This window comes from Lonchura striata, chromosome 33, assembly GCF_050655825.1.
Source record: "Lonchura striata isolate lonStrDom1 chromosome 33, ASM5065582v1, whole genome shotgun sequence".
In the NCBI taxonomy this organism is placed as follows: Eukaryota; Metazoa; Chordata; class Aves; order Passeriformes; family Estrildidae; genus Lonchura; species Lonchura striata.
In genome coordinates, this window is record NC_140735.1 from 5575377 (window position 1) to 5596163 (window position 20787).

At 49.5% G+C, this 20787-nt stretch overlaps 1 protein-coding gene across 4 annotated transcripts; it reads left to right on the plus strand.

Annotated features, from left to right (window-relative positions):
* The first annotated feature begins 16864 nt into the window (after positions 1 to 16864).
* LOC144247997 (uncharacterized) lies at positions 16865 to 20009 on the plus strand. 4 transcript variants are annotated; one of them, XM_085564408.1, is made up of 3 exons: positions 16865 to 17088; positions 18810 to 18883; positions 19070 to 20009. In XM_085564408.1, coding segments are annotated over exons 1-3 (747 nt in total). In that variant the 5' UTR covers positions 16865 to 17086; the 3' UTR covers positions 19741 to 20009. The 4 variants fall into 4 exon arrangements, with proteins under 4 accessions (XP_085420534.1, XP_085420533.1, XP_085420535.1 ...); XM_085564407.1 differs by having other exon boundaries at positions 16867 to 17020; positions 18811 to 18883; XM_085564409.1 differs by lacking the exon at positions 16865 to 17088 and adding an exon at positions 17726 to 18005 and having other exon boundaries at positions 18811 to 18883.
* Positions 20010 to 20787: the final 778 nt, after the last annotated feature.

Sequence of the window (20787 nt, forward strand, 5' to 3'; positions counted from 1 at the left end):
GTTGCCCAAGCGTGTGGTGGGCAAGGGAAAGTGGCCAATAACCCCCTGGCCTTTGGTGCTCCTGTTGAATGTTTTTCTTCCTGCATCAAGCCTTCGGGAACTCTGGGAACAAGTGTGTTCCGTGTCCAGGGAACAGCAGAAAGCAGCAGGATGTGTCTGCTTCCAGCGCTTGGCTCTTCCCTCACACTGCTGGCACCATCATCAGAGACACGGAATGGCTTCTCTCATGCCAGCGTTATCCCAATCTTCTGCACTTCCCCAGGTTCCTCCCAGCTTCAGCAGGGAAATTCTCTGCTCATGCCTGTCCATTCCCTTGCTCAGAAGGCAGCACCCGCTTGTCTTTGGACATGAGCTGCTGGCCACAGCCAGACAGGCAGCAACCAGAGCATTGGGCATCAGATGCTGGGCTGATGTTCTTTCCCAGAAAGCAAGAAAAAACAGAAGGACACAAGGAAACTTGACAGTATCTCTGTAAGAATGTCATTGTCCTCTGGAAGTCAACAGTGGATGGTGTTTTTGTGTTGCAGATTATCACTTCCAAGCAAAAATCATTCTAGGAAGGAGCAACAGCTTTTGACAGATACCAAGTGCGGCTACCAAGTGCTGCTCCAGGTGCTCCTGCCTGCAGCCACCTGCAGAAAGGATCACATAGACACCAAGGCACGTTGGCTTTGGCTGTCCTCTGGCACACAAGTCCCCCGGGGCCACAGGTCTCTGTGGCAGGTGACAGGCACCAGCATTGGCAGAGCTTGGGGCTTTTTCCAGGAACTCAGGGGAAAAATTAGGATGCATCACTTTGGGAGGGAGGACCAGGAAACTCAGGACGTGTTTAAGGATGTTATTAGGTCATGCAGAAAGCAAATTAGAGCGGTGAAAGGTCAATTAGGACTTAACCAGGCCACTTCTGTGAAGGAGAATAAAAATGTTTTTATAACTACATTATGGCAAAAGGAATGGTAAGGACAACCTCCATTTCTTATTGTGGGGGATATGGTTACCTAGGATGAGGAAAAGGCTGAGGTACTTAACCCCTTTGCCTCAGTTTTCAAGAGTAAGTCAAGTTGTGCTCAGGACAAGTGATCTCCTGAGCTGGTGGATGGGGACAGGGAGCAGAACAACCCCCCTGTAATCCAGGAGGAAGCAGCTGGTGACCTGCTGAGCCACTCAAATGCTCACAGGTGTATGGGATCAGATGGGATCCATCCTAGGGGGATGAGGGAGCTGGTGGATGAGCTCCCCAAGCTGCTCTCCATCATTTACCATCAGTGCTGGCTCAGCAGGGAGGTCCCAGAGCACTGGAGGTACGAGTGTGAGCCCATCCCCAAGAAGGGCTGGAAGGAGGAACTCCAGGCCTGTCAGCCTGACCTCGGTGCCTGGCAAGGTTATGGAACAGATCACCCTGAGTGCCATCACAGGGCACCCACAGGATGGCCGAGGGATCAGAGCCAGCCACGTGGATTTCAATGTTGGCATTAAATGATGCCACGGGCAGAGGGAAGCACAATCAGTATGATTGATAAGCGAGCTTCATTTATTCAAAATCCTGTCATTTTATATAGGGTTTGCTACAAGCAAAGTCAGCAACAGCTCTCATTGGTCAAGTTTACAAAGGTCTTTGTTTTACTTCTCCTACATGTGTTTACAGCTGTAGCTAAGTTCTCCAAGCCAAGTTCTCATTGCTCAGTCATGCCTTCCAAGGACAGAGCATATCTTCAAGGCTATGCCTGTCCTTATTATCTCATTGCGACCTTGTTCTATTTCCCAGGCCTAGACAGACCTTGTACAGTTTCCCAGGCCTAGACACAGAGCTGGTTTCCCAAGCTCTGTTCCCAGGCCAGACACAGGCTGATTCTGATTCTGGGGTCTTAGAGAGAGGTATCAATGAATAACTGTTCCATTGATCCATGACCCCTCTCCTGCAACCATTCTCCAACAATTCCCCTCTTTTTCTCTTGCACCAACATTGCCTGATCAGTGACTGATGAGGCAATTTGGTGCATAGCTCTCTGAAGGCAAGCACAAATATAGCAAGCATATAATCAGCAAAATCACTAAACCAAGCATAATCAGATATTGAATGATAGAGCGAAACCATGGTCCTAGACCTAATGATTTTATCCAGTCATCTAACCCAAAGCCATGTTGTTGTTGTAACTGAGCAGTAAGCCTGTGCAATTCACTAATCTGCTTATGTATCGACTTAGAATGATCAGACAGATTCATGCAGCACATTCCCTCAGTATCTTCACAGCCATGTCCCTGAGCCAATAGTAAAAAGTCAATAGCAGCATGATTCTGTAAAGTAGCATGCCAAATAGAATCTACATCCAACAAGAGACTAGATAATGCAGCAGATGTTGGCAAGACAACAACCTAGTCTGTTTAACAGTGTAAGTGATCTAGCTGCTTCTGCTCCAGGGACAAATATAGAAGAAGTAACAATTGCTTCTGTGGACCAAAACTTAGCATCATCCCTACAATTGCTCTGAAATGCATGGGTCATCCTTTTTTGTCTATGTTGTCGGTACATCTGTAATATCATGGACATAGTAGGTGTCAGTAGAGACAGTCAACCAATTGTGCGAGGACCTCTTTTGAGTTTAGAAGGGATACCAGACCAGGCACAATCTCCACAGATGAGAAAGTACCCAGCAGGTAGCTGCAGTGGAGAACTGGAAGAAACTGAAACATGTGCTGAAGTGTAATTACACCAATAGGAAGAATTTCTATATATTGGGAGACTGGAATTTACTGATACCGGATACTTGTCAGGATTTTGTTGCTCCATACCAGTCCAATTAAAAACAATGCATGCATCAGCTTGAATTGATCCCAAAAGCTCTAACTCTTGTGGTTCAAGAGGAGCAGGGGGAAGGTGAGGAACCCAAGAATCCCAATTATCCACATTATTTTGGGGATTTGTCACCTTACAAGATGGTGTGTTCTGAGGGCAAGGCCAATTGTCAACAGGTATCCCTACCAGACAGGTAGAGAATGGATTTCCAGGTGAGGATAGAGACAGACAGCACTCCGATTTGTCAGCTTAGCTAAAGTAACCCATATGTTTGTTCTTGGTTGTGCAGGAGCCCAAGCATTAGCTTGCAACAAAATTGACAGTATCAGAGTCAAAAGTATAATTTTGTTCCTTAAAGCATAATTTATTTCCTGTAGAATAGGCTCAAGCCGAAGTCGTCCTCTGTGGAGTCTTCGGTCTTCGGCAGAGGTGTTGGCAGCCGTGTTGAAACAGGACGTGTCCACTTCCTGGGAACCCACAAGGGCCCTGTAGGTGTAGACACACACATATGACCTCTACCCATATCATTTACAGGTGGTGGTCCTGACATATCCCTGTAGCAGGATGCCTATGCATTACAGTCATTGGCTTATCAACACCTTGTTTTGCAAGTATCCCATGTACCTAGGCAGGTGGCATATCATGAACACCAAATATACAAAGATGATTTAAAGTAAACAGTGCTTTTCCCAATCTTTCCTGAGGATCAGTAATTATCTTAAATTTTGCAAGATACTGTTTTAGAGTTTGGTTTTCCCTTTCTACTATAGCTTGTCCTGTGGGAGAGTGTGGTATTCCTGTAATATGCTTAACACCCCATTGCTGCCAAAAGCAATTAACTTTCTTCCCTACTTATGCAGGACCATTATCTGTTTTAATAACTCTAGGTACCCCTAAGATAGCAAAGCACAGTGTTAAATGTTGAATAACATGAATTGCTTTCTCTCCAGCTTGTGGGGAGGCCCAAATGAAGTGACTGTAGGTGTCAATGACCACATGGACATAACGTAAACGCCCAAATTCATTCACATGAGTCACGTCCATTTGCCACAACTCAGTGGGGCCTGGACCTCGGGGATTTACCCCCAGGCCAAGACCTGGTCCATTGTGATGACTACAGTCTGGACATGCTCTGACAATTCCTCGGGCTTCCTCCATGGTAATATCAAAGCAACATCGTTGCCCTTTTGCATTCTGATGAAATGAGGCATGAGCATTGCATGCTTTTGTAGAATTCTCCATGGGTACAGTCACTGATACCAGCTGATCAGCACAAGCATTGCCCTCCCCTAATCCTTCCATCCACTTGTGACTCCTGATGTGAAAAACAGCATATGGAGAAGATCTTTGTCTAATAGCTGATTGCAATTGTGCAAAAAGTGGAATCAGGCATTGATTCTGTACTTCTCGCAGCAATGCATCTTCAATACGCTGTGCTACTCCAACTGCATACAAGGAATCAGACACAACATTTATAGGGTCATGCATCCATCGACAAAATGCACAAACAATAGCTAAAAGTTCTAAAGTCTGCAAAGTGTCTGATTTCTGTCCCTCTAAAATGTTATGATTCCATGGTCCTTGCTCATTCCAGGTGAGAGCAGCTTTTCGTGATTATCTGCCTGCATCTGTGTATACAGAGACAGCTGAGCCCCCTGCCATGGGGACCCCGGCGCCCAGGAGCCCTCACCTCTGCTGATTTCACATTATACTTATAGCTAGTTATACTCAGGTTTTTGTCAGAAAGTACAAAAAGAACTCTTGGTCACTTTGCTTTGTTTGTTTTAAGGTCTGAGGAGTCTTTCTTACCTCTTATCTTTTAGTGTGGAAATTTGCATTAATTTTCTTTAGCCAGGGTAGTTTTGCAAGTGCTGCAGTTATTAGACTAAACAGCACATTTAGCAAGCTCAAAGTGGCACATTTTACTTAAATCCAAATGGATTTCTACACTGTTCGCTCTGTCTCATTCCCCCCTTTCCTTAAGATGATAAGGAAATTATTTTAATGTAAATTTTTGAATTAGTAAGTGCCCCTTAGTGATTTACTATGTACATTTGACATCAGAAGGATTTTTTTATTATTTTTTCTTTACTGAACAGTCAGTAAAGAGAGCAACAATCAGGAGATTGGAATGGCAGCAAGGAAGTGGAGTGCCCAAAAGGGAGCACCGGGGTCCCAGTGCACGATGGAATGCAGAAAGGGATTTCTCGAGAAGTGATAAATAAAATAAATAAATAAATAAAATAAATAAATAACTTAAAGTGATAAAATAAATAAATAAATAAATAAAATAACTTAAAGTAATACAAAATAAATAAATAAAATAAATAAATTAAATAAAGTGATTAAATAAATAAGTAAAAAATAACTTAAATAAAGTGATAAATTAAATAAAAAAAATAAAGTGATAAAGAAAATAAATAAATCCACTACTGTTCTGGAGGATATAGTGCTAGGGGAAAAGGAAAATCGCACTGAAACAGAGTAAGATTTAACAGGGTAGAAAATCCATCTGGCTTTAGGTGAAGTGTACTGCATAGTGGCTTGCTAACATGAGTGAAATATGCTGTTTAGTCTGTTAACTCTGCTGTGCTTGTAAAACTGTCCCAGACAAGGAGAAAAGAATGTAATCTCCAAGGTGAAGAGATAAGAGGGGCCCCTTGAACTCTAAAACTAAGAGAAAAAGAAGTCTGCAAAAAGAGACAAAGGAACTAGAGAGTTCTCTGTACAAAGGGCCAACTGTAAATTGTAAGGCAAAATCAACAGAATGAATATGCATGAACCTATTCTAAGATTCTATATATATATGTAAATTAGTGCAAGATAAAGAAAAGATCGAGAATCCCCAAGGGGCGCTCATGCCCTTTAAAGAGAGATCCCTGCAGCAAGGGAAATCCTGATGTGTGCCCAGCCCTAGAAAAAAAAAAAAAAATTACCATTTCCCAACAAACCTTTATTAAAATTGTAAAGTTGCAATTTTCATCTGCATATCAGCACTCCCTTGCCACAAGCAGGATAAAATGCTGATGTGGGAGTTGGAACTCCTGAGAGACCTATAATTACTATGGCCCCACAGGCTAATGTTGTTAATTGGAGTCTCAGAAACAACTTTTGCCATCCTCAGCGAGTTGGGGGCTGCCGGCTGCAGTTAAGGAGGCTCACCAAAAATAAGACTCACACAAAAAATGAGGTATCAAAGTCACCACTGGCTTCTGAGATGGAGACTGGAGAAAAACTGAGAATCCAAGTGGACAAACTTATGACTGAGAAAGATCATCTCAGGACCCAAATTTCTTCAGCAGAGTGTAAGGAAAGACAATTATTTGAGAATTTGAATAGGGAAAAGTATAGAAGAGAGAAACTAGACCTGAGAGGTAACCTGATTTATCCCCGTTACTGAATTGAACATTTGCAGAAACATTTCCAGGAGGAAAAGGAGAAAATATGAAAACTGAAAGAAATGGTAAAGGTGATGCTTAAGCAAGCTCCCAATTCCCCCTGTGTTGTGCAGAGTCCATTCAGGTGGCTGACTGGCAGAAGCATCCCAGGCACAAGCCAAGTGAGACTGAAATGCAGTAAGTGGAACCCCATCAATACATATGTACTAATCCCTATCAATACATCAATACAAAACCCCATCAATACATATGTACTAATCCCTATCAATACATCAATACAAAACCCCATCAATACATATGTACTAATCCCTATCAATACATCAATACAAAACCCCATCAATACATATGTACTAATCTCTATCAATACATCAATACAAACCCCATCAGTACATATGTACTAATCTCTATCAATACATCAATACAAACCCCATCAATACATACGTACTAATGACCCACACATCCAGATTCACGCTGGCTCTTGCCAATGACTAATTACATTTCTAACAGATACGGGAACATAGCATTCAGCACTAACAAAGCAGGATGCCGAGAAGCTGGGTGTATGACCCGGATGCCAAGTGTCAAAATTACTTTAGTAAAAGGAGCAAATGTTATCTACCAAGCTGCTAAGGTTAATTTATAGGTCCTGGATGAGATGTGGATATTGGCTACTTGCTTTGCAATCAAGGATCACAATGACAATATTGCGGTGTTTTGAAAAGTCAAATCTGATATTCTGAACAATCAAATCTGTTGTCTGCCTGATGGCAGGGACTCAACGTTAATGTTTGAACATTGGCCCAAAGCCTAAAAGGAGTCCAGAGACTGTGCTGACTCCATGTGGCACCTGCACCCCTGGTCCAAGCACTGCTAGTATCCCCGTGCTGGATTTCTGCTGCAGGGAGAAGTGGAATTTCGGAAGTTCTGACCAGTTTGTCCCCACTAACAGCTGACGTAGCCAATGCTGTAAACCTAACAGCCACAATATAAGCACCCATGTGCCTGGGCATTGATGGGGTGGTGACAGGTTAAGAGAAGAAAGGAACTACCACTCAGTCCCACTTCTATCTCTCCTGTCTGAGACACTGGCCAGTGATCATTTTAACACACTCCAGTCTCATAGAACTTGCCAGTGTTTAGCCAGTGTTTGCTGTTGACATTGCCATTGCAGAAGACCCCGCTGAAAACACTGGAAGCAGCAACAGCAGTGGGCAAGCATTTCATAAAATAGAGGTTGAGATTCCTCCTGAAGGATATCAAGGCCTAGCACCATGAAAGACCAAAGAAATATTCACCATTCAACTCAACCACATTAAAAGAGATGGAACAGGGGGATTCTGAGTTGGAAAAAGGACTTTTGTCATTATTCTGAGTGATTAAACAACTTGAGCCACTAAGGGGTAACCTGTCCAGGAGACACATACTGTTTCTATCCAGGAATGGTATCAGTAACAATTCCAGCACACCCCCACTGAAGATCAAGTTAACCATCGAAGGACAGCTTATCCTTATTGCAGGAGCAATCCCTGCCAGCAGGAAACAAATTTAACAAGTTTAAATTAACAAATTCAACGCACAGGGTAGAATTACTTCTTTTATTTAAGCTAGGAAGTAAGGTAACTTAGTACATGCATTCTACACCACACGTGCTTGTCAGTTGTAAGTGCAATTAATTGAGTATGACCAGGGATTTTACCCATTACCCAAATTAGGTAACACTTCCATTATTACGTCCAAGGATGGATCCCACCAAAAAGGTGCCACGATAGAGAGGTCTTGGCTGGCGTTCCCTGGCTCCCCTGTGCAGCCTCTCATCAGCACCACAAACACTGGGGCCACGTGCTTTCCTTCCTACAGAAAAGAACTCTCATTCTCATCCAGAAGCGATTATTCAAATGTGGATACCACCTCCCATATTATATGTGCCCAGAGATGACTCTCATACAAAAGCTGCCAGATCAGAAAGCTTTCACTGATCTTGATAGTAAAAGGATTTTAAAATCAAGGGGATTTAGGGTTAAAAGGAAAATTAAGCTTTGTAGGCCCTGAAAAAAAAAATAAATGTCCTAGGTACATGAAGGATTTGTACCTTGCTAGAACTGCACCTGTGTAGCTAGTACATGATAAATGATATGACTGTTAGATGTGATGATTGTTTAGTAATTAAATATAATTACTGTTTAATCGTAAGAATAATCATGAGAAACTGTGGTAAGTGGCCTCAGAAAGATCATGAGAAACTCATGTCAATGTATACAATAGAACAATATAATTTTAATAATTAATATGTAGATTATATAACGATAGAATATAAAATACATTAAGCTCAAAAGCCATGTTGGAGTCAGATTTGGGTCTGTAGCCCTGATTGCCAGAGTTCTCAATAAAAGCACCTGCAGATGATCATATCCCGTGATTATGTGTGTTCCTGAATGCTAACACCCTGTCTGTCCACATTTTGTGTGGGAGCAATCCTTGGATGTTTTCAGTGCTGGAGGTGGTATCCAGGTTTCAGTGGATGAGCTCCTTAAAGATGATTGAAACACTTTTACAGGGGAAGGAAAGCCCCTAGGCCTAGGGTTCAATGTGCAGATTACATGCTGCCCAGGGAGGTAGAATTCAGTAATAATTTTCTGACCTGGCACATATTGTGTGAGAGCAATCCTTGGATATATGTCATGTTGGAAAGTTGTATCCAAAGTAAGATGGTGGACTCCTGAAGAGGAATAAAGTGATTTTCTACAGGAAGGAAAGGACATAACCCACTGTTTCTTGCGCAGATATGCTTCTCAGGGGAGGTAAAGGCCACAAAGACCTTTCTGCTCTGGATCGTCTTGTGTTAGACATCCACTGGAAGTATTTAGTATCGGCATGTGGCTCCAAATGCTGTAACTGTGCTCCTGGACATGAATGACAGTACCTTTCTTTGGGAAGGCAAACACATAGTCCTGCTGGTGGTGTTCACATGACTGCAAAGTGAAGGTAAAAGCCAGCAACAGCTTTCTGTTCTCACATGCTTTGTGTGGCAGCAATCCTTAGACATTCAATATTGGAGCTTGAATCCAAATGTCAGAACCCAGGCCCTCCAAGTGAATGACGGTACCTTTCCTAGAAAATGAAACTCCCAGTCCTAATGTTGGTGCCACAGATGATCATCTGCCTAGTAGAGAGACAAGTCAGCAAAACCTTTCTGTCCAGGAGCCTTGGTTTGACAGCAGTCCTTGGACATATTTGATATTGGAGGTGGTTTACAAAAGTTTTGACTCCTGAAATGGAATGACAGTGCTTTTACATGGGAAGGAAAGCAGCTAGCCTCAGATTATAAACTGGAGAGGGGAGGAAAATGCCAGCAAGAGTTTCCTGCCCTAGTCTGTTTGGTGTGAGAGCAATGTCTAGAGCCCTAGATGTATTCAATACTGGAACTCGGCTCCAAATGCTGCAGCTAGGTTCTTCAACGTTAATGACAGCACCTATTCTTGTGAAGGGAAACACCTTGTCCGACTGACGGTGCTGCAGATGATCATCTGCCAGGTGGAGGTGAAGGCCAGCAAAACGTTTTCATCCTAAAACACTGTGACTAGTGCTTTATTTTCCAAGGAAAAATATTGTCATTCCCTTTCAGGAGCACATATAAGGAATTTGGAAACCACCTCTACTAATGAATATGTCCAAGGATTTCTCCAACAGAATAGGTGTCTGGAGAGATAGGTCTTGTTTGCCTTTTCCTTTCCTGGGCCAACAATCATCTGCAGCACTAACAGTAAGACTAGGTGTTTCTCCTCCCAAGGAAATGTGCTTTCATTCACTTTCTGAGCCCAACCTCCTAAATTTGGTGCTAAGCTCAACATTTGGATCCATCCACGGATTGCTCCCACACAAAATGTTCCAGGACAGGAAGGTCTTTACTTCGCCCGGACAGCCTCTCATCTGCCCCTGAAACACTGGCTACCTGAGGCATCGTGGGCCCACTGAGCCAGAAATAACTCAGCCTTGTGTGGCCAGTCCAGACCCACCTGGGACACTTTAATCCTGGCAGCCCCATCCCTCTGTCCATTGCTGTGATGCTCTTCAGTGCCCGACTCCTGGGTACGTGAGCACCCACAGGAGGGACTTTTACAACCAGCTTGTCCCCTGGGCAGTGATGTCCTGCCCCAGCCCAGCAGCCCCAATGGGTTTCCCTTGTGCTGCCAATTGTCCTTTTTCCATTGTTCCAACCACCTCACAGCGCACTTGCCACCATCCATGAATCAGAGCTGAGGTAGAGTTGGCCATTTCTCTCATTCAGCCATGTCCAAAGCTAGCTAGACGGCTTTAGGCTTTAAGCTCTGTAACGTGCCTGGAGCCACCTTGTCCTTCAGTGGCTTCCATAAGTTGCCATGTAGCATGTAGCATCCCATGAACTCTCCCACCTCACTCCCAAGTCCTCAGCCTTGGCAACAGCAGTAACTGCTCACCACAGAGCCAGTCCTCCTGGGGGGAAAAGCAGTCTCGCATTTGGGCCTCTGTGTCAACTTCCCCTGTGCAACTTCCCCTGGTTTCTCCTTTCCCTGTCCCCTCACTGGATCGGTAGCCCTGGTGGCCACCCCCCTTTCCCTGGAGACCAAACCCCTCTGCCCAGCCCTTAGCTCCGTCCCCCACCCCTTCCCCTTCTCAAGCTGTCTCTTCCACGTGGTCCCCCTCTTTTATCTCGCTGAGCTCCCTTCAGCCACATGTGATATCCTCCACTGGAATAAAACCCTGCAAAAAGAGCCTTTCTTGCCTCTGTCACTGAGCCAGCTGTGGTGGGTGGTGAGTGAGGGTCTGACTGCATTGACTGAAGGTTATCTCAACTTGCTTTTCTGCAGGAGACAGATTATAGGCAGCAGCAACCACTACTCTAACACCCACATTTTCAATTGGTGCACAACTGGGCCCTGACCTTGAGGCTTCACTGAGCCTTTTGGAAGCATCTCCATTGGATCTCCTCTGGATTCCAAATCACAGTCACTGTTCCAGAGAGAAAAATCCCAATTTTCTGGGGGATTTCTCTGGGGGTGGCCGACAACCCTCGAAGCTTTGAGGACCAGTCTAATCAGCAAAACCTCCTCTGAGAGTTTTTTTCTGACACACCAAGGTGGCGAGTATAGCCTAGTGACAGTCACCTTTTTGTATTGTTTTCCCTTTCTTTTATCTCTTAGGAGGCAAAGGGGTTAATGGAGTAGGACTCCATACAGCAGCTTTCCATTTTTGATGCATCCCTACAATATGGCAGGAACCATCAGGAAAGAGAGAGTGACGCTTTTCATTTCCTGGTAGTCAGGGCCTCCCTAGCACGTGCCACCTTCACCTCTTCCCCTTCTGATGATAATCTGAAAATTTTGCCACAGGGTCAGTTTGTAATGACTTCCAAGATATCATTCCCTTTGAACATCCCGTCCCAGCACTGGCAGTCGGGTGCCAGTGGGAGCTGTGCTTCAGTGCCAGTCCCTTCTGAAACAGATGGAACCTCCTCATAAGCTGCAGAGTGCTGTATGGGTATAGCTGGCCTCAGATCCTTTGTATCCCAGATTCAAGAACCATAGGGTGGTCCTCCAACTTCCCCAGGTCCCTTCTGCTGGAGGCTCCAGGGTGGACCATTCTCCCTGGCTGCAGTGTGGAGCATTTTTTCCACACCTTGTCCTCTCCTGTCTGCTCCAACGGCTACTGTAAGGAAGAATCTCCTCTTTAATTTGTTCAAAAGCTTGTTGCTGTGAAGGACCCCACTTGAAATCAATCTTCTTCCTTGTCTGTCATATGATAGAGAGGGTTTACAATCTGACTGTAACCTGGAATATGCATTTTCCAAAATACCACAGTGCCAGGAAAGCCTGTGTTTCCTTCCTGTGGGTCAGTGGGGATATGGCTGCTATTCTGTTGACCACATCCGCTGGAATCTGACAATGTCCATCTTGCTATTTTACTTCTAAAAACTGAATTTCTTGGGCAGGTCACTTGACTTTACCCTGTTTTATGGCAAAACCAGCCTTCAGGAGGATCTGAATTATCTTATCCTCTTTCTCAAAAGCTTTCTCTGCTGTGGCACCACTTTGCTGCCTTGGACTCCAGCTCACGCTGAAGTTTCAACACGTCCAGCATGGCAGCACTCAGTGATGGTGGGACTTCATTCAGGCCATGACAGCCCGCTGTCAGTGTCCACTCTCCACGGGACTCAGGCAGGGGCCATGTGGGGCTATTGAGGGGTGAGCGAGTCTTGCTGAGCACGCCCAGCTCTCCAGCGCCCAGATCAGCTCATGGACAGCTTCCTGAAGTTCCACTTGGTGCCATGTTGCCGATGGGACACTGCTGGGCTGGCCATCAGTACCTGCTGTTCTTCAACCCTCAGCAGGCCCACAGCAGAAGGGTCCTCTGAAAGACCAAACAAGAGATTCAGCTGTCTAAAGTTCTTCTTTATCCACAGCAGCTATCCCAAAGCCCAGCGGTGTCCTTTTGGGTTTTTGAAATACCTCTCCTGAGGTGACGTATGCCAAGGATACACGGAGCCTCTAGGCCAGTAACAACTGCATTTTTCTGCCACTCATGCCCAGTCAGGAGCACTTCAGCCCCCAGTATAGTCCCTGTTGGGACCCCCCTGTCATCCCAGAAACAGAGATGGATTCTGCCCCTGCATGAGGGCATCAGGGTACATTATCCACCCATGTCAACTAAGGCCTGGTGCTCCTGTGGCTCTGCTGTGCCAGGCCATGGATCCACACAATCCAACAGACCCCATTGTCCTTTTCCCACACTTGGCTGGAACCAGGGCCCCTCCAGCTCTGATCATGGTACTTGTTGCTCGCCTCTTGTAAATATGACCTGGAGGTCCCTTCCAGAGGGTCTGAAGTAACATCAGCCCTTCAATTCTACCTGAGGACTTGCCCAGTGGAAACTGAGTGGCATTGTTCCTTAAAGAGTTTTCTGACTGCAAGAACACTTTGAGACTTCTATGAGACTGAACCTTGTGACACCCCTGTGAGACCCTCATGAGACCCCCTTGAGAGACCCTTGTGTGAGAGACCTCCAGTGTCCTCCAGGTACCCCAGGAGTCACCAGAGGGCATAAGACCCCAGGAAGGGCAGGTAGAAGTAGCGGTGCTCAAGGACAATGGTGACAGTGATGGAAATGGCACTGCACAACCAGCTGAAGGCCCTGAACTGCAGCACAATGAGCCTGTGCCCCACAGGTGACTTGTAGGGGTACATCACCTGACCAGGGTCAAAAAACTGCCTCTCCCCCCAAAGACAAACTCCACAAAGCAAACACCATCCAAATACCCCATATCCCTTCAAATGCCTCCCATATTCCCCAAATACAGCTGGGCACATGCGTCTCACCTGAACCTCAATTATAAAGCACCTCATGGTGGTCAAAGAACTGCCCCCCAAAATGTACCTCCTTGTGGGCAAAGAACTGCCCCTGCATCCCAAAATACCCCCCAAATACCCACAAACCCTCTATATACAGCAAAAATACAGGTGGGTGTAGGGGTCTCACCTGGGCCTTGTAGGCAAACAGGGTGATATGGGTGATACTGTACAGGGTGATGTTCGTGGAGAGCTGGATGGAGTTCCCCAGTCTGATGTGGTCTCTGAAAGCACCAACCCTCTGGGTGCCCCATAGAGACCCCCAAACTACCCCACAGACCCCCTGCAAATGTTCTATAGGGACCCCTGACTGCCCCATAGTGATCCACAGCTGCCCCCGTGCTCCCCAGTCACCTCCCCATACCCTCCGTGGTACCTGTGATGGAAAAGCACTTGCCCAGCAGGATGAGCACGAGGAGGAAGATGAGGAAGCTGATGGGGTGGAGGGAGCAGCCAGCATGGGGGTATGCGGAGGGCTGGGCACCCCCCTTCATCACATCCCCGACACGAGGGTCTCTGCACCCCTACACCTCCTGTACTCCCCCAAGCCCCTCATTAACTCCCATGACTTCAAAGTGCCCCTGTGCTCCCCCATACCCCCTATACTTTGCTGGGAAAGGCCCCCAAACCCACCCAGAACCCCCAGCCCCATCAAATCTCAATATGCCACTTGGACCTTGAACCTCCCAGTCTCTGAAGATCCCCCAAATCCCAATGTAACTTCCCCAGAGCCCGATGCTCTCCAGTCCCTGCAGCTGCTGCTGGACCCCACAAACCTGCCCATAGCCCCACAAGCTCCCCCTTCATGCTCCATGCTGGCAGCCACCATGAGCCTCTTCAGGTGGTGTGGAGCGGCTGCCACCCTAGACAGGTCTGGGGGGACTGGAGGGGTGAGCACAGGATCTCTCAGAGCACTGCCTCCCCCAGGCCCCCTTGAAGCTCAGATCTCCCCCAGCTGCTCGCTGATGAGTAACGTGAGGATGATGATGGGGACGAGGGTGATGTCTGTCTCCAGAACACCTGGGGAAGGTGGGGGGCAGGGTGAGAAGGGCTTCACTCCATGAAGCCCCCAATACCCACCAGGGTATCCACAGATGACCCCTGCATTGCAGCCCCACCACAATTCCCCATGTACCCCAACGTCGCAGAGGATAGATAGATATGATTGTTATCTTAGCTAGCCAAATGTCACCTCTGCCCTTAGATGAATCCTAGAGTGAAATGGACTGTTCCATCCTACCCCCCAAAAGATTGTGGCTCATCCCGCACCTCTGTACCTGCCCCTGAAGCATCAGAGTCTGTAACCCCACTGGCCCATGCCTTGTCCCAGCCCACCTAGGAGCCCCTGAAAAGGGGGCTCTGAGGGGCCATGAGGTCTCTTGGCCCTCTCCTCCTCTCTTGGCCCTCTCCTCCTCTCTTGGACTTCCTCCCCCCCTGGGGCTTTCCCTCTCCTAAACCCTCCGTTTCTCTCTGCCCTCCCCCATCCTCCTAAGCCCGGCCATGTGCTACGCCTGAGAGCACGAGGCTCGGGCATTCCTGAATCTTCCAATAAACCTCTCTCCCCAAGAGCAAGCTTCAGAGATCTCTGCCTCCCTACACCCCCACCATGCAGGAGAATAATCTTCACACACACTGGGCCTTCCACAGAAACTGGCACGGCCTCCTTGGGACACGTCCTGGCCCTTGGCCATCCCAAACCCGCGGGTGTGGCACACACAAGGAACTGTGGGCCAGGGCAGGAATGCTGCTCTGAGCCCTGGGGCCCGGGGAGCGCTGACACCAGCAGGTGAGGCAGAGTCCCTGCCCAAGCAGACCTGCCACTCCTGAGCCCTGGCAGGGTTGGTGCCGTGTCCTGCCCCAGAGACCTGTGCCCCTGGGGGCTTCTATGCCAGAGGGAGCCAAACCCATGTGCACTGGGGGCTGTGCTCCTGCCTGCAGGGGCTGTTGGCAGGAGCACCTGGAGCAACTGCTGGCAACAATTAGTAGATGGCAAAATGGTTAACCCTGCCCTGTTATAGAGATCTAAGTGGCCAATAAAGTACAGCTCTCCCCTCTTGTTCCCTGCAGCAGAATCAGGACCATGAACAGAAACAGTCACAGATATTCTTTCTGCACTCTATAAGCAAAACTATGCCAAACCACAGATGCTGCCTTCAAACTGACTCAAATTCCAGCCTAGACCTCTCACCTCCCAGACAGCTCCTTCCCCAACACACCTCCAACACCAACACCCTGCAAACACCACACAGAAGCCCTCAACATCCCGCCAGGACCCCCAGCTGTCCCCGTCTCTCTGCAGAGCTTTCCCACCCTCCAGCAGACGCCCTGTTTCCCTGCACATGCCGTGGGATGGCACTCAGGAGGATCTGCTCCAAGGCCTTCCCCGGCAGCAAGCTCAGGCTGCCAGGCCTATGGATCCTGGATCATCCTTCCCACCGAGCCTTCCCGTGCATGGCTCTTCCATTGGCACATCTGCTCTCAGCTGGGACTACTCCGCTCACCCAGGGATGCTGGGAAAGGAGAGAGAGCAGCCTGGCAAGGTCTATCTCCAGCTCCCTCTGTGCTCTTGGGGAAGGTAGAACCTTCCACAGGAAAGCAACTGGTGCCACAAGGAGTGGGTGGCATCAGGCAGCTCCGGGGAAGCCCCTCGGGAATTCAGAGGGAACACTGTTGGCCTTGACCTGTTGGCACCTGCAAAAGCTTGAAATCAGCTGCCTCAGCTTCCAGGGCCTCTCTTGGCCGGCATCCTGACATGGATGCAGGACGGCTGCCAGGCACTGCTGGGACCCAGCGGGACAGGACCGGCTGTCTCGTGTCCACACAGCAGCCCTGACACAGCCAGGGCCATCCCGAGAGCAGACAGACACTCACGGGCCAGCAGAGAGGAGCAAGGAGCCCTGGGCTCCTCTCAGGGTATCTCAGCTGGGCTCACTCCACAACACGCCCCCATTGGAAGGCCTGCTGATGCCCAGCTGCCAGAAATGCCCACCTTGTGCTGTCCAAGATGCACAGGGAGAGCCAGTGAGCAGGACACTTGGGAGGCTGTCATGGTTTGACACGGGCACAATGCCAGCGCCCCCATGAAAATGCAACCTCTCAATTGAATTCTGTGAAATGTGATCGAGAACAGAGCAAAGCAGGCCAAAGCTTAATAACAAGGGAAAAAAAAAAAAAAAACAAACAAACAAAAAACCAAACCTTTATTAAGCTACTACTATGAAAGGAAAAAGAAAGAAAATCACAGAAAATCCAAAATGAAAACCTTTCATTGAATGTTTTTATGCAGCAAAGGTGGCTTTGCTGGACATTTCCCAGCACATTCCCGGCTGCAGGCAGAGGGAGGAAAGGGAAGCGAGTCCCTGACAGAATCCCGGAAGGATCGCGGTGGGAACGGAGCCGGCCCGCGGGTTACGATCCCGGGAGGGAGAGACGCCTCTGCCCCAGCGAAGGTGCAAATGAAGCCATGGGAGCGCAGCCTGCGGATTTGACTGAACACGGACTGAACGGAACGAGAAATGGGAAGGAGAAAGGGAGAGAAAGAAATAGTAAAGGGATCTCATAGAGAGAGAAAGAAATGGGAAAAGGTCTCAGAGGGACAGAAAGAAATCGGAAAAGGCTCCGGCCCGGCCTCCGCAGCTCCCCGGGACACCCGCCGGGCGCAGCGGCCCTCACAATTCCAGCCAATCAGCGAAGGCGCTGGACAATTTCCAGCCAACCAGAGCCGTTCTCGCCGATGCGTCACCAGTTGCCGGGCGGCCCCGCAGCGCCCCGCGGCCCCGGAGCGGAGCTCGGGGCTCGGCCCGGGGGGACGGATCCGCCCCGGGGGGGTCCCCGAGCCCCCTGCCCGCCCCGGGGCCGGCCGGGGGCTCCCCCACCCAGCACCGGGGCTGCGGGGCGGCGGGCAGAGGGGGAAAGGGAGCTCCGGGCTGGAGCGGAGGGGCTGCGGCAGGAGGAGCAGGGACAGGAGGAGCGGCAGGAGCGGCAGGAGCGGGAGAATCCCGCCGCTCGCACCGCCCGCACACCGGGGCTGCAGCACCCCTGCCCCGCCAGCGTCGCCCCAGCCCCGAGCAGCAGGGGAGGGGGAGGCCGAGCTCGCCCCGGCTCTATCGAGGGGTCTCCGGGGGGATTTTTCTGGAGAGTGCTCGGAGCCGGCAGATGCCGAGCCCCGCGTCCCTCCGGGCTCCCTGAGAGGAGCTTTTCGGGGGGACAGGAGCTTTGATCGCCCCTCGGAGGGTCCCGGGGGACCACGCGGGGCTGGCCCGGTGCTGACAGGGCGGGACATTGGTTTTGGGGATCCCCTGAGAGCCGGGGCTGCGGAACGTGGGACCCCCGAGGCGGCAGAGGGGAAGGGGCGATCCCGGAGCTGGGGGACCCCCGGCAGCCCGGAGATGAGGCGGGGACGGGACCCCTGACCCTGGCAGGACCTGTCCTGGGGTGAGCTCACGATGCTCGTACCCCCATTGGTCCGTTTAGCCCCGAAATGAGTTCTGCACCTTCAGGGCTGGTTCTGAGAGCAAAGAGGGGGAGGAAGAAAAGCACAGTTTGTTTTCAGGAACTGCATCACCCCTCCACATTCCGGCTCCTGGGCTGCTGTGATGCCTTAAGGAGCTGGAACAGAGGCCAGAGGGAGCCAAGAGGAACAAAGAGGATATTTATTGAAGTGCCTTCAAAGGCCACACCCTGGCAGTACTGGAGCCACACTCGGGTCTCTGCCCGGATGGCTCCAAGATGGAAGCAAAAGAGGGCTTGGTCATGAGATCTGACATTTTTATAGGTGTTAGTCCATTTCCATACAGGATTTAACTGCCCAGTTAATAGGTTCAAATGATGAAGTTTCCTCCTCCTTCCTTGCTTGCTTGCCTGCCCTCCTCTTTTCACGTTGTTTGTGCTTTGGGCCTGAAGTTTGAAGAGATTGTCCTTGACTCTCCAGCTAGAGCAGGACTGTTTTGTCTTCACCACCCTGTGAAAAGATGCCAGTAACCCCTAATATAGAGCTAGAAGCTGCACACCAAAACAGAACAGAAAAACTTAAACCTGAGGTATCAGTTGTCTGCCAACAGACAGACAGCAGGACAGAGCTCTCCTTTGCTTTCAGTTAGTTTTTAGCTCACTGAGGCAGAGAAGTTCCCTGGGCTCTGGTTTTTCTTTTTCTTTGGAGCTGTTTACACCTGCTCTGGACTGAACACTCAGAAGAGCACCCCAGCCCAAGGCACTGACACCTTGTTTTTCCCCACATCAGGATTTCCCATTCTCAAACTTTGGCTGGATGGAGGAGGAGGCTGTGAGGAAGATGCCCTGGGACACCGAGGCAGGTGAGGAGGAAGTCAGTGCCCCTTTCCCCCTCTCTCCTGCTCCATCTCCCAGCCCAGCCTGGCCCCTGGCTGGAGGACAGCCCCGCTGCCGGTGCCCTCCTGCCAGGGACGCACTGGGGGGATCTCCTTGCCCTTCCCTGTGGCACGGAGGCAAATCCCATCCTCTCCTTGTCCTTCCTCCCCCAGAGCAGGAGCTGAGGATGGAGACAAGGGAGAACAAATCCCCACGGCAGAACCTCATGGAAGAGGCTGTTTTGAGCACCTCCATGGCACAGGAATCCAATGGGGAAGAAAATTCCTTGAGGTCCCACAGGAGGAGGGGCTGCAAACACAGATCACAGGGATCTGAGGAGGAAAGACCCACTCTGTGCCAGGAAGGTGGGCAGAGTTTCAGCCAGGGCTCAGAGCTGGTGGTCCTTGAGCAGCCTCATGACAGGGAGAGGCCCTACGAGTGCTTGGAGTGTGGGAAGAGCTTCAGGAAGAGTTTCAACCTGGTCTGCCACCAGAGGATCCACACTGGGGAACGGCCTTACGAGTGTGGGGAGTGTGGGAAGGGCTTCAGCCACAGGTCTGACCTGATTGTCCACCAGAGGTTCCACACTGGGGAGAGGCCCTATGAGTGTCCTGAGTGTGGGAAGAGGTTTCACACCAGTTCCCATCTCCTTGTGCATCAGCGGATCCACAGACAGGAGAGGCCCTTCCACTGCCCCGACTGCGGGATGGGCTTCAAGCACAACTCCACCCTCGTCACCCACCGGCGCATCCACACCGGGGAGAGGCCCTACGAGTGTCCCCGGTGTGGGAAGAGCTTCTCAGACCGCTCATTCTTTACCCGGCACCAGCGGAGGCACCGGTAAGGGAAGCCCTGTGACAACCCCGCCCGCAGGAAGAGCTTCGTGCGCTGCTCCAGCTCCATCCCCATCAGAGGACCCACCCTGGTCAGAGCCCTGGTGACCACATTCCCTGTGGCTATCACATTCCCTGTATCACATTTCCTGTGATACACAGAGGGAAGTGGCTGGTGTCTCTTTTATTTTGCCTCTTATTATATTTTATCTTCTTCCCTTCAAAACATGGAAAATTGGTGTAAAAATCAATAAATTCATCAAAGGCATCTAAAACCTCACATTTTACTTGTGTTTTTGGGGAATCTTGGATTCCAGGAGATATCTGGGAGTATATGGGGGGGGGGGTGGGTTGGGGGCTATTTGGTTAGTTGTCTTTATTTCCCAGTGTGGGAGGGGGTCCTGGGGACAGTCCACCTGGGATGCCCTGGGAGACCACTTCTGTGTAATTTCCCGCCTCCTCTGAGGCCAATAATTTGTTATCCCTGTTCATGTCCATCACTGTTTTAGCTATCCCTTTGTTCTAGAATGTTCCTTGTTCTTTGTGCCTTCATTGGTTCCCTCTTGTTAGCCACCCCTTCCCCTTGTCCCATCGGTTCTCACCCTGTCGGTCATCCCCTGCTCCTCCCCTGTACCTGTCCATTTTTGGCTGATTTGTACCCTGACCCTCCGATCCCATTGCTGTTATACACTTACCCCGCCTTGGGACGGGGCGCTCAGAGCTCGCTCCCTTCCTGAGTGGTTGTCTCCCTGCACCTCCGACTTCTCTTCCCCTCAATAAAACTCTCTGGAAGCTACAGCAGCCTGAGCGCCATCCCGCCTCGGCGGAAGCCTCGCTATCACTGTCCGGCTCCGGCAGAGCCCGCCCTCTGTGGCGTTCCCAGCAGGACCCAGGTCCTGGACACCACATCTTGGCACTCCAAATGATGAGAAGGATTGATCTGTCACCTCAAAACCACTCAATGCCACTGAAAACTACTCAATCCCACCCCAAAATAACTCAATTCCACCACTTCCCAGGGTGAAATTGGGTTGGAAGGGAATTGGGCAAAGTGGTAT

Excerpts from the sequence above, each read along its gene's own strand:
- LOC144247997 (XM_085564408.1), top strand. Across the intron at positions 18,884-19,069 it reads GCCCTGGGACACCGAGGCAG|AGCAGGAGCTGAGGATGGAG; the intron begins GTGAGGAGGAAG and ends TTCCTCCCCCAG.